The 14,129-nt window shown below is 36.9% G+C and overlaps 2 protein-coding genes across 7 annotated transcripts in view; one reads left to right on the top strand and one right to left on the bottom strand.

Annotated features, from left to right (window-relative positions):
- LOC102804909 (uncharacterized) overlaps positions 1 to 3,424 on the bottom strand; it is a 52,606-nt gene extending 49,182 nt beyond the window's left edge. For 4 of the 5 annotated variants that reach the window (XM_085508606.1, XM_085508601.1, XM_085508602.1 and 1 more), the window contains exon 1: positions 3,309 to 3,397. Coding sequence is in view for 1 of the 5 variants with exons in the window: in XM_085508605.1 (XP_085364731.1) it covers positions 3,309 to 3,348 (40 nt within the window). In the remaining 4 variants the exon portion in view is untranslated. Of the gene's footprint in view, positions 1 to 3,308 lie in introns of all 5 variants that reach the window. The other variant, XM_085508605.1, reaches the window with a different exon arrangement.
- A 156-nt stretch (positions 3,425 to 3,580) lies between these two features.
- LOC100372346 (large ribosomal subunit protein eL22-like) lies at positions 3,581 to 13,615 on the top strand. 2 transcript variants are annotated; one of them, XM_085508607.1, is made up of 4 exons: positions 3,581 to 3,658; positions 5,583 to 5,714; positions 11,873 to 11,994; positions 13,366 to 13,615. In XM_085508607.1, the coding sequence occupies exons 1-4, from the start codon at positions 3,650 to 3,652 to the stop codon at positions 13,511 to 13,513; spliced, it is 411 nt and encodes a 136-aa protein (XP_085364733.1). In that variant the 5' UTR covers positions 3,581 to 3,649; the 3' UTR covers positions 13,514 to 13,615. The 2 variants fall into 2 exon arrangements, with proteins under 2 accessions (XP_085364733.1, XP_085364734.1); XM_085508608.1 differs by having other exon boundaries at positions 3,616 to 3,658; positions 5,589 to 5,714.
- The last annotated feature ends 514 nt before the right edge of the window (positions 13,616 to 14,129 follow it).

The raw sequence follows: 14,129 nt of genomic DNA, 5'->3' as shown, positions 1-14,129 counted from the left end.
AATGTGTGGACAAATATTTTAGACTTATTTTGGTGTAGAAAAGTTGCATTTAATTTACTTCCACAAATTACAAATTGTTAAATAGAGAGAATAAATGTGTGGACAAATATTTTAGACTTATTTTGGTGTAGACAACTCTCATTTAATAATTTTACACCATTACAAGTTGTTAAATTGAGAGAATAAATGTATGGACAAGTATTTGAAACTTATTTTGGTGTAGACAACTCTCATTTGATTAATTCCAACAATTACAAGTTCTTAAATTGACAGAATGAATGTATGGACAAATATTGACCATTATATTTGTGAGTAAATACCTGTTGTTTAATTAATTTCCACCTCTACAAGGTTGAGAGAATAAATGTGTCGACAAATATTTGATACTTATTTAGGTGTAAGAACTCGTGTTTGACCAACTTCCACCATTGCAAGTTGTTAAAATAATGAAATAAATATATTGGTATCATTTGATATTTGATTTAATTGTGAAACTTTCTAACAAAATGTTAACTGCTGGCTTCGAACCCTCAATCAACAATTCCGCAGACACAGTATAAATTCAACAACACCACAGAAGATATTCGTCTGCTGCCTGAATTGTTTTTGTAATATAGGGAACGCCATCGACACTTTAACAAAACTTACCTTGACTTGGGTCTTGTTTATCTCTTGTCACAATCTGGAAACTGTTGAACAAATTGCGCGTCGTCCAGTTTAAGATGTTAGTTATTTTATTATTTATTCATTCAGTTTTGTATGGTGGAGTTTTGTGAGGTTTATTATTTTTTTGCGACGTTCTTTGTTTACTTGTTTACGGTTTGAGAGATTTCAGTTTACTAGTATTTGATTTATGTTTTTACGGTAGCTCTGAGCGGGACTCGAACCCACTGTCTTTTCAAGCTAATTTTGTTTTATTTTGATAGCACGCTTGTGTACCGTTGGTCGTTAAGTGGTGTTCATTTTTCTAACTACTCCAGTGTTCCGATGAGTTGAACGGAAAAGCCAAAACGATTGCTGGTTTCTGATTGCTTCGGTTCTGGTGAGTGTGTATCTAGTGTGATTCGAACCCATGTCGTTTGTATTGGGCGTTTTTTTATTTCCCATGTTGGCTACGCCGTAATATGCAACCACTTCCCCCGTTTTATTGTGATTTTGAGTGTTTAATGGTGTCTTCCTCACCCGTCACGCCATGACCCAGTTTCAACCACACGCCATTTTGCAACACAGTTAGTGACCCTCGGCGTCACCCGACTGACTATATGAGCGTTCTGTTCAACTGTTAAGCTAGGATTTATTACCGTTATTATCATTATATTGTCACGTGATTTGTTTTACCTTATGTGTAATGTGTAAGTATCGTTATTGTAATTTGTATATACCAATTCGTATATACCGAGGAAACGACCCCGATTGAAGGTCATGTATTTTATGACGTCACCAATTCGTGTGTAGGTACTGCTTCTAGATCTGTGCCGATGTATGTGCCAAATACGAATGAAAATGGTACATAAATTGTGGAAATATAGTAGTAAGGCCAAAAAGTCAGATGGCTGTCAATCGGCCATCCTTGACCAGATTTTGAAACAAATTGTCATGGACATGCATCCTAACATGTATAAAGTACATGTATGTGCCAAATTTGAATGAAAACTGACAGAGCACGTCCAAGATACCGCATAAAAACACAAAAACAAGATGCCTGCCAGTCGACCATCTTTGATCCAATTGCGAAATAAATCGTCATGGACATGTATCCTAACATGTATAATCTATGTACCAAGTTTGAATGACAACTGACAAAGCATGTCCAAAATACAACATTTTCAAAAAACAAGATGGCTGCCAGTCGGCCATTTTGAATCGAATCGCTAAACCACTGCATGTGCATATGTCCCACATAAGGTACTAGGCACATGCAAAGGGATTCTGAGATATGACTCCGGACGGACGCACGGACACACGGAGACCGAATTATAAGTCCTTGTTTTCGACTTCGTCCGAACGGGGACTAATAATAAAACTAACAATTAACTGAGAATTCAAGCCTTCACAAAAACTAATGTCAGATACCACTCCCATTGATCAAAAACTATGATAATTATTTGAAATTTTAAACCTCCAAAAAAACCAAAAGACCAGAACACAATGCTGTCTTATATCAATCTATAACTTTGAAAGCTTTCCAATAATTTAAGAATTTAATCTCCAAGAAAACCAATGTCAGACTCGAATCCATCTGGTATTAATCAAAAACTGACAATTCTTCGATAATTAGCAGATGATTAATATGGCAACTCCACAGTCCTTTTCAACATGTTAGCGGATTTTTTCAAATAATATTGTAGATGAGAGTCATTGCTCAAAACATCAACAAAATCATGAATTACCGGTACAATGAAGGCAGACAAACATTCAAATTTAAATATTTAATAGTGATTGGCTTAAAAGTTCACCATTGTCTACGTCCATAATGAGCACATGTGCATTCATATGACACAGCAATTTTGATTTTTAGAAAAAATAATATTTTTAAAATGTTTCCAAGCCCTCTATCCTTCTCTGTATTATCTACATCAAGGATTTATAAGGTTATTGTATTCAACTTTCATAACCATGTAAAATGATATGCAATAATGATCTGATCTCACAAGAAGTCAAGAAGTGTTCATGTGTCTTAATCAAACATAGTTATAACTAATTACAGAACATCAGTGGGTGTTCGACTGCATTAATGGAAATGAGCAAGATTATTGTTGTATCAAAAAACATAAAAAGCACATATCACAAGCTTTGCGAATAAGCAAGAGCACTACCAAAAATGGTCTGTGATAAACATGAACCAGTTTATTCACAGGCCCACTATTAAATTTACATTAGGCTTTTGAGATCATATTGCAATTCAAGTGATTATTTCAAATCACAAGTGATCTTCATCACATCACACACTATAAATCCTTGCTATTGTATTTGTACATCTATTTTACATGTGTATAAAACCACTTGTCAATTGAATGGTAGACATGACCCGTCACAATCGTTTTACCACTACACCACATACTACAGTCGTCTGCAACATTGTCATTTATGACGGGAATAATCAAAAGCGTGCTGTAGTACAAACTACAAACAAATAAATCACGATAATAATTTTTCAAATCCCGGATAACAATACATACCCATTTGTTGGTCGTTGAATACAACCATAAAGTCGCAGAATGTCTCACAATTCTCGTGCAACTTATTGTCATGATTTCATCGTCAATGATATATTTATTACTGAGTAGGATGAACATAGAATAACTTACCAGAAACGAAGCTGTCAGTAAAACGAAATCGATTCTCCATTCAAAGCAGGTCAACATAAAACTGCCGCCATATTGGAATTGACCTTTCCAATCATGCTTTGCGGCTGTTTTCGTAAAACGTCGGGAAAGTGTGCAAAATGATATTTTTGTTTTTTTCATTGAAATTAAACAAAATTGTAGTCTTGGCTATAAAATGAATACATACAAATTAAGCTGAAAGATCAAGTAAGTTTAGATTTTTCTTTTTTCTTTTAAATATGAACTAACTCGGAGATGCCGAAAATAGCCGAATAGATACCCCCAGCAAAGTAATTCTGGCCTCTTTCTCGTGAATTTCCAACATGCCACCAGTAAGTTTTGTGTCCTCCCGCAATTTCATGCAGAATTTCATCTTTTTCAATGTCTTTTTTTTCTGTTTTACTCCATAATGGGTTTTGAATGTATGTAGATTTGATTTATATAGCAGGAAAGCCCACTCGCGGAAAAAACAATGTATTTTTATAGTTTGTAAATCTTGGGAGGGCAAACATCGCGCTGGGTGAACACGTGTTCTAGTATATCGACTTATCCATAAGGTTTAGAAAAAAATCTACCGGGGTGGAAGGCATGTCTACCTGTGCCAGACAAGCAGGCTTTAGGTATCGGAGACGTGTAATTTATAGAAATTAACTGTCGTTGGTGTGATAAAAGGGTGTGTTATAGTCTTGTTACAAGAACACCACTTTTAATATATGTTCGGACCACAGAAGCCTGACATCTATTCGTGTCATTACATGGACGTCTATGGGGTGGAACGACTGTTCCGGTACAGGACCCTCACCCTTGCTCAAATTATATAAATAAAATAGTATCCACGCTTCAAAACCCTGAAAATCACAAATACTTGTTTCTGGCCGATCAGCCCACAGGGAGCCCAGGAACTATAATCAACTGTAATACGTAGTCTCTATGAGCAGGGGGGGGGGGGTATCGGCTGGTATCTAGTGTAAGAAATAGACAAGGAATGAAGGCTCCAGCCAGCTCACATTTTTTAAACTCGAAAAAACAGACGAAAGGAATGAAAAATAAAATATAAAAAAAATACCAGGTTGAAGAATATTAGTTGCTTCTTCAAATTTCGCCAAAGCCCTACCTACATTTTACCGATATCTGCAGAATAAATCAAGAAAACTACACAAATTTACTCCATTTAGGAATTCCTAACGGTTTGCCCGAACGCGCGGCACAGTTGGAGGCGTGGCTTGTTCAGCATTTGTCAACAACCAATCACAAGACTGGTTACGAACCACATCGAGGTCACGACTCGGTTAGCCTTGCTTAACTGGTTCGTAACCAGTCTTGTGATTGGTTGTTGACAAATGCTGAACAGGCCACGCCTCCAACGGTGTCGTGGGTTCGGACTAACTGGGATCTTGACATGATGTCACCATACAGTACTATGCGAGTTGCAAACCCCAAGTTATGTACCTCTGATATATATATATAGAAAACTGAGGAAACAACATGCACACATTTCTTAAGCCCAAAATACAAAATAAGACACTGGGCTGTTGGAAGATGTTGACCGATTACATATACTATTAAATTGTGTATTTTTCCAAATTTCACGCATTTATGACAAAATATGACAATTTCTGCTCGTTGCGATACCAGACTTCAAGTTTTGTCAATCTGCGCATGCATAGAGCAGACAAAACTTGCACTCCTGGTGCTTGTGAGGGTGCCAAATGTCAGTCATGAGTATGCATAATCCATTGCGGAGCTAACCATTCAGCAACTTAGCTGGCGAGAATCATACCTCAAAATACAAAACATCTTGTCCAACCCAATTACGAGTGCTGATAAGACACCATGCAAGTGGAAAATGTATAAATTGTATATATTTGTCTACACATTTCAGACAAAATATGACAATTCTCAAGAAGGCGGAACTTGCAGTTCAAGTTCTGCCTATTCTACATCATAGTCTCTTTTGTCTGCCATCTCAACAAAAGTATCAAAAATTTTAAAAAGCGGAAACTGATTGAGCGTCCCCAAATGTTGGCACGTTTCTCTCATGGTTTTTGACAGTTTGCTCTATTGTACTACATGTGCTTGGGTATATTGAGTAATATTTGGATGGTTCAATTCAGTAATGTTATAATTTAGGATGTACCAAATGCGACTTTTAGTTTATATCCGCTCCTTCCTAAAAAAGCAAATAATGTTTTTATATGGATTTAAAGTAAGTTTATTATTATATAGCACACTAATACAATATGCTGTTTGTTTTAGAAACAGGTTAAGAAAGTTAGCAAGCCATCAGGTGGGAGTGGTGGTAAGGGTAAGAAGAAGAAGCTAACTTTGAAGTTTGTAATAGATTGTGCACATCCTGTGGAAGATGGAATCATGGATGCAGCCAACTTTGTAAGTTGAGAAACACTTGAAATATTTAATCCTTTTCAAGTTGGGCGTTTCAAGCTGTCAATTCAAGTCGGTGAAAAACAGCATGATTCAATGCATGCCTGGACAACAATTTATCGCTTTGACATTACCCAACTACACAAATGCATCATGACAACCAAAGAAGCCAAAAAAGTGTTGGGGTTGGGTAGGATTGGATTGAAGTTAGTGTTTGGTAGGAGTGGACATTACGGTGCTGGTAATATCTCCTCATGCTCTTGGAATTTTGATATTTCAAGGTGAGAAATGGATAGTTGATTACTAGTACTTGGTTGGCATATCTGACATAAGATATCTGTTTAATCAAAATAACAAACAGTTTTTTCACAACTAAACTAGTTAAAGACTGACATGGTATATAAACAGGCGCGGCCGTTTTTTATTCAAATGTAGTCACCCTCCCTCGGTGATTAAAAGCTCCACAAAAACATGAGAAACAGTGATTCATTGCATTATATTTTCTATTTTTCAAACGTGAGTGGCGCCATGAATGTTCAGGGAAGCCATAAATAAAAATAGTAAAGAATTTGACAGGTAGAACATTTACTTTTGCAGGGAAAATGGGTTTCAAAAGCGTCAAGTTTCGAATTTGCTGGCACTGTAAGCTCCACCCACATCGTTTTCAAAATGCCTACTTTGCATATGAGGTGAAATAAACTCCACGAGTGCGTTGTTTATGTTAGAGAGTACAATGGAATGAATTACAGGAAAAAAACATAAACGAGCTTTATTGGGCATGAGGTTGTCAAAACCAGACAGAATATAAAGTGTCTGTAGTTGAAATCAACTTATCAACGATAAACGGCATTCATAAACCATTCCTAACAATTTTGCCTGTAGTTATGATATATATACTCAATGTACCTTTTTATTTATTCAACAACCTTCACCCACGTACGGACAGAGTAAATTTTGTTGTAATATTGCTCGGCCAAGTTTTGCCGTGACTGAATTTCAGGCCAAATTGATATATATCCGATAAAAATGCACATTTACGCATTCTTGTGTTTGACTAGACCGGCATAGTTTGGAATTCTTTTTAGTTTGCCAAAAAAATAGACTATAACCTGTGGCTGCGAAAAAAATCTTGAGCAGTTTCACAATTCTTATTTTCTCGGCTCAATGTCTGTGAAAGACCTCAATCCAAATTCAAAATTGCGTGGGAACCTATTTGATATTTTGTAGCAAGTTCCACTATAAATGTAAACAATGTCGCCACTGATGTTCTTTCGTCTTTGCGTTGCCTAGCCAATGTAATAAGAAAAAAAACATGATCACTGGCAATAGGCACGAACACGTGAATATGTGACACGAAACTGACCATTTCCCATACGATAAAAAAATATTACAACCTGATGATCGATCCAAGCCGCTGAGGTCATGGAAGATAATACATGTAGGTCAAATCCGTGAACGAATGTGTTTCGTTTCACCTGGACAATCAACATAAATATTATTTGAATATACAGTTCTCTTAGTTGTCAGAGGTAAAAAGTGATCGCTCAGAGACCAGAGGTTTACTCTACGCAACGTAATATATGTCTGAGTATACAGTACTCATTTCGCCCAACCTCCCGACCGCGCAAATTCCGCTTTTTTTTTCCCGACCACGCAAATCCGGAAGTGTCTGCTCACCCAATCGCTTGCTCGCCTGACGGCGCAACCGCCCGCATTTACAGTTCATTACCTACTGTTTCATGTACAAGTGTATTATTTTTGTTTTTATGATGTTAAAATAAGAATAAATACAATCAAATTTATAAACGACCATTGAAAAAATGCTGTGGATCACACGGCCATACTATAAAATTGGTAATAATACATACACGTAGTAATAATGTCCACCATAAACAAGATTGAACCAAACATGTGAAATCAAATACGGCACTGACACAGGTACAACTAATATGAAATAAAACCATTCTATTTTTGGTGGAGAGCGAAAAATGTCTACTGTAGAGTACGGTATTCGTTGAGTAACTGTGTGTCGGGTGACGGTTGTCATGCACGCATGGTTTGAGTTTAACACGGGTCAAGTTGTAGTTATGTTAAAATCCGTGGCACCTATAACAATTGAAGAATATCTGCAGGAATAGTAAGACTCTGAAAAAAAATTTGATTGATTGTAGATAGAATGACTGTAGTGTACAATTTGTCAAACAAATACAATACTTGCAAATGTAATGTCGGCCAACGCCCATCTTACTTGTCCGAAGTTGTCGAAGCCGACATCAATGGAGATCGCGTTCTTTAACTAGGCGGCTGGCAAGCGGACTAACACGATACATAAACTTGTTGAATTACAATTATGGTTTTTATTATTGCGCCCAATGTCTTGTAATAAAATAAAGGATTCAAATTTTGCAGGGTGTTCCGTTTTTTGCGAACTCTTGGCGAAATACTTTCATGAGCTGTACGTAGTTCACTTACAGCCAAAACAAAGTCAGCTTGGACATTAAGTTGTGAGACGCGACAAAACAAATGCTGCCAGTGATAGATTATGTGAATAAAAGAACAAAATAAACGCAATCAAAGGTGCCGACCACACGCTTTGGAAATAAATAGAACGCGTTGTTAAGAGGAATCACACCTGCATCTCGACGACGGTCATGAGCAGGGTTTGCCGCGTCTTAGAAAAATTTATTATCATAGCGTTGTTGGTAATAGTTGAAAATGACACATCCACGTGAACCTGCTTATATGAGATCGTAGGAGTCTGTTTTCAACAGCCGTATACATTTAACTGCGTCGTTGCTAATTTTCCTTGGTGGTCCACGAGCTCTGTTCCTTGTTTGCACGTTATCATGCTCACACAATCGCAGACATTATTTGTAAGGGTGCCCTTTAAAATGTCACATTTTCTCGATGTTTTAGCGAGTACTCCGCGGGTATATGGCTTGTTCTCACATCAGCATAATTTTCTTAGAGTTCACTCATCGCTTTCCCACACGCACTTCTCGTTCTTTGCTGCTAACTTTTTTTGCACTCAAATATGTTTTTGTCTTTCTAAACATCGAGTTTATTTTTGACATTCAACGAGATTGCTTGAATTTTAAATTTGATGACGGTTCGAATTTATCCACTTTTACAGTGATCAACATTGCGTTCAAGTAGAGTTACTAGTAATTACAAGCCTGATTTACATTTTTCTTGCGGTGTTTTTCGTCAATGTATTAAATATAATTGCTTTGGGAAATAACAATTATATTGCGCGAGTGAAAGAGTTTGGTGAGACTGTCACAACACGTGTTATTTATTTCCAACACGCGTGGTCGGCGCCTCTGATTGCGTTTATTTTGTATTTTTGTTTTCAAAATGTATCACTGGCTGAGTTTGTTTTGTTTTCCTCAACAAATTAACTGTTACGAGATCTGTCATTTTTCGTCCGGCTGCTGCCAATCCAATAGTTCGTCGCCGCATATACTCAGACAAGCGATTAATCGTCACAGTCATTATACTAGTAGTTTAAGTCCAATTGATTTGTAGAAATTCAGCTATGCGATATTTATATGTGCAGTTTTGTTTTGCGCACCCAGACACGAGCAAAAGTTAACTAATAGATTTTCTGAACTACAGCATTCGTATTACTTATGCAAATTGCGTTAGGGTCATAGTGTGAGTTGCGTTCGCAAATAACAAAGTGTCAAATTATTTTGAGCGCCGTTCGGAATAAATTTAGTCAAAATCACACACAGAAACACACACACAACACACAAATACTAGTACTCAATACATATCGCGATTGACCAGTCATATAGCTGCTTGAACTACACACAAGGACGTAAATATGTAAATACAGGTCGCAGTTTGACTTGCCTAGCAAACGTTACAATGTGTCAAGTGATTTGAAGGCATCTTTGTTCCAAAACAGAGAAGCAATAGGCGTTGTGTTTTGAATCGTCATTAAAACTTGAATTTATTACGAATAAAAACTTAAGTTTATACATACAATGTACGATCATTGTTACTCCAGCGGTCGGTTGGCAAGCGGACGATGTTTCTGAAGCCAGCCATAGCAGGAAAGAGCGAGCGGGGGAAAAAAAGTGGTTGGTTTCCGGTCGGAAAGCAGCGAGTGGTCTAAAATTAAGCGATAAGCGGTCAGAAAAAAAGCGATAAAAGCGGGAGGTTGGGCGGAATGAGTACTGTATTTATTGAACATTTGCAGCATAGACGGTGACACTTGAATGAACTATGCATACTAGTATACCCGACTTGAATTCGGATTCCAACAAGATGCCTTGTCACCAGAAATGAATTATTTCACTTTACACAGCTCAAATCAGTAACACATAAACAAAAGATTAGGACTATCTATATTTAATCAACGATTGACAGTTGCTGTCGTTGAATAATCAGTCAAATTAGAATACAATCTGATTAAAATCTGATGCAGTGTATGGGCTTTAATTATTTTGGCTATAAACTTATTTTAATTTTAATTTTTTATTAGTCCCCGTTCGGACGTAGTCCGAAAACAGGGACTTATAATTCGATGTGCGTCCGTCCGGAGTCATATCTCAGAATCCCTTGGACCGATTCTGTTCATTCTTTGCATGTGCCTAGTACTTTATGTGGGACATATGCACATACAGTGGTTTAGCAATTCGATTCAAAATGGCCGACTGGCAGTCATCTTGTTTTTTGAAAATGTTGTATTTTGGACATGCTTTGTCAGTTTTCATTCAAACTTGGTACATAGATTATACATGTTAGAATGCATGTCCATTATGATTTATTTCACAATTGGATCAAAGATGGCCGACTGGCAGCCATCTTGTTTTTTGAAAATGTTGTATTTTGGACATGCTTTGTTAGGATACATGTCCCCGACCGTCTGTGAGTTCCTGAGTCTGTCCGTCCGTGTGTCCGTCTGTCCGTGCGTCAGTCTATCCAACGTCATATTTCAGAATCCTGTGGACCAATTCCGTTCATTCTTTGCATGTGCCTAGTACCTTATGTGGGACATATACACATGCAGTGGTTTAGCGATTCGATTCAAAATGGCCGACTGGCAGCCATCTTGTTTTTTGAAAATGTTGTATTTTGGACATGCTTTGTCAGTTGTCATTCAAGCTTGGTACATACTGTGAAATACTTTATTTTCGCTGGAATTTATTTTCGCTGAAAAGACTTTTTGGGTGTTTTGTATAGAATTTATTTTCACTGATTTTTGATGGGTTTAATGTAAAATATAGGAAAAAGGGTATATTCGCTGGATTTTATTTTCACTGAATCATTCCTTCAGCGAAAATAGCGAAAATTAATTCCAAGCGAAAATAAAGTATTCTACAGTAGATTATATATGTTAGGATACATGTCCATGACGATTTATTTCACAATTGGATCAAAGATGGTCGACTGGCAGGCATCTTGTTTTTGTTTTTTTATGTGGTATCTTGGACGTGCTCTGTCAGTTTTCATTCAAATTTGGCACATACATGTACTTTATACATGTTAGGATGCATGTCCATGTCAATTTGTTTCAAAATCTGGTCAAGGATGGCCGATTGACAGCCATCTGACTTTTTGGCCTTACTACTTCCACAATTTATGTACCATTTTCATTCGTATTTGGCACATACATCATACATATCAGTGTGTTTCATAATCAGATCAAAGATGGCTGAATAACAGCTGTTTTTATTTTGGCCATATTACTATGACACAAAACACGTGTTTTGATGTAAATAAACAATCTGTTGTATACGCCACTTGGAACTCAAGTTTCAAGGACACGCTCGTGACAACCCCTCCGCTTTAATATGACGAGCACAAAGAGAACTTAACGGGGACTGTGTCATTTTCAATGACTTGTTACTTTTGTTATTAATGCCTTTTAATTTTATTATTTTACTTTGATTTTGTGATTTTTTGAATATTGTCATCTAATTGGCTGACAGTACTTGCAAACAATAGACGGTCAGCAGGATGGTCTGTCAATTAAGCTATAGCTAACGATATTGTAGGCTTAGTGTATAAATTCATCTTGAGGATCATTTGATATTAATGTAGCAACACTGCACTAGGGCTTTCTTCCCTAGTTGTAACAGTCAGGGTCTCCTTCCCTGAATGTTGAGGTTAGGGGACCCTTCCCTCACCTCTTCTTTTGTTATTCTTATCAGGAGCAGTTCTTGACGGAAAGAATAAAGGTAGATGGTAAAACTGGTAACCTTGGAAATAATGTCAGTATTGAACGCAACAAGAGTAAACTTATTGTTACTGCTGATATAGCATTTTCTAAGAGGTAAGGAATATAAATGTTTTGACAGCTAGCTAGCTAGTTGGGTATAGCAGCCTAAGCAATTCAGTAGGCATGAACTGTCAAACCTGTGTACAGCAACCAGAAGAAAGAGGTTGATGCAGCCCTCTAAGTAACGACTAAAATGGTCGCCAATGCGAGTAAATTCATTAATTGGCAACTAAAAATATTTTCCAGGTCGCCAAAAGGCGACTCAAGGAAATTCCGTTGGCGACCAGTACACTCCTACTGAGAATAAGGTTTTGCATAGTTTGAATGCTTGGTGGCGCTTATTTACCCATAATCCATTGCGCGCGCATGCGCATGTGTCTATATACGTCCATGATGGTTGTTTTGAAATGAAACGTCAGACAATTGAGTCGTTTTTTTAGTAACGCATCAAAGCATCGGTGTAGAGTGCCAGATGATGCCACAGACACAGGGGAAGTTGTCGAGTGCCAGGCATCTGATCAAATTCGAGAAGAAACTGGAAAAACAAGTAGTAAATTCCAGAAGGATTGGTTAAAACAATTTTCATGGCTCGTATTTGACACAGGCGCTCGGAACGTTTCCTGAATAATAAAAAATGACCTAAAGTGGGATCGGCATAGTTGGTCAGTCGCCGGTAAATTCCCCTACTACTCGTATAATAACACAAGGTAGGAAAGCGTTGAATGATACAGTAAACAAATACAGTACATTGTAATGTACTTTCTGTTGCAGGAAAACCACATTAAATATATGATACAAACCACTATGTCATTGTGTAATATTGTCATTGGTTTTGGCCACTACATTTTTAGGTCTGGCCACTAACTTTTTGGGCCTGGCCACTAACTTTTTGGGCCTGGTCACTAAATTTTTATTTTGGCTACTAAAATTTTCTTCTTAGACTTAGAGGGCTGTGATAGTGTGGAGGAGAGTGAGAAACTGCCCTTGTGGGTTTTGATTTGCACGAGTCATAAGCAGTATGTGGTTTTTAAACAAGTATACTTCTAAATCTGCACTGTTTCTAGTTGCATACTGGACCAATTCTTCGCACCAAAATGGCTTCGCCAGTCATATGTACTGTGTGAATATTTCAATTTGAAAAATACTCCCAGAATCTTGTTCAATAAAATAATTTTCATAAAAATTGATAAAATAATTTTATTTGGCTTAACTAAACATTTCTGTACATTTCCCTTGTTTACTAAATAAGCTTTCCTTTTGATGATTCAATACACCTGTCAACCATCTTGTGATATTTTCCCATAAAACTCTACAAAAGAGGCCGTGCAAGGTATTTCTGCTCCCAAAATAGTTTTTAAGCTCGCATATGGCTTAGAGAACTGATTGGTGAAGGTAGTAACACTGTCTTAATTTATTATTCACTAGATATTTGAAGTATTTGACAAAGAAATACCTGAAAAAGAACAATCTGAGAGATTGGTTACGAGTGGTTGCGTCCAACAAAGATACATATGAGCTGCGCTACTTCCAGATCAACCAGGATGAGGATGAAGATGACGAAGATGAAAGTTAATCTCGGGCATATGTTTGCGAAATTATTTGTGCTGGTGATTTTTACATTGCTGGTCAAAACAAATAAATAAATGAATAAAGTGAAATCTTCTGTTGTATTTCACCTAGTTGTCATTGGTACATTTCGTAGACTTGTCCAAAATAACTAACCTTTTCACCACCAGTTTTCTTTTTTTCACAAATTCACAATAGTCATGTTTATAGTCTGCACTTTCAGACGATTGGGACAAAAATAGCCAATTGTTTTTAATAAAAACTGAAAATTTACTCAAATTTTATCTGTTGGCATTGGAGTTCATTTCCAGAAATATTGGAGAATATAAGAAAAAAAAGTGCAAAAACATTTCAGACGAGAGATAGTCTGATGGTGAAAAGATTATTTCGGTGGCACAGTAATTAATTTTATTCAGTTTCAAGATGGTTGATTTCCCCTCTGGCATGTCGAGCATACTTGTCAAAGTTGTCCCCATGCTGTAATTTGAGTTTTCTCCCACTGTATATTTGTTATGACAGTTTCGGTTTTCAGAAATTTTGCTTGCACGAAATGAGAGAATATGTAAATTACTACATGAACGAAGTCAATGTAATAAATGTGATCAAAATCCGCTCAGAAGTTT

This window comes from Saccoglossus kowalevskii, chromosome 15, assembly GCF_978046115.1.
Source record: "Saccoglossus kowalevskii chromosome 15, keSacKowa6.1, whole genome shotgun sequence".
Taxonomy (NCBI): domain Eukaryota; kingdom Metazoa; phylum Hemichordata; class Enteropneusta; family Harrimaniidae; genus Saccoglossus; species Saccoglossus kowalevskii.
Note: the sequence above shows the minus strand (reverse complement) of the source record. Positions and strands in the feature narration are given on the sequence as shown.

What these genes read in the sequence shown, in the direction of transcription:
- LOC100372346 (XM_085508607.1), top strand. An exon ending in TCATGGATGCAGCCAACTTT is followed by an intron (nt 5,715 to 11,872) that starts GTAAGTTGAGAA and finishes TATTCTTATCAG; the next exon opens with GAGCAGTTCTTGACGGAAAG. An exon ending in GATATAGCATTTTCTAAGAG is followed by an intron (nt 11,995 to 13,365) that starts GTAAGGAATATA and finishes ATTATTCACTAG; the next exon opens with ATATTTGAAGTATTTGACAA.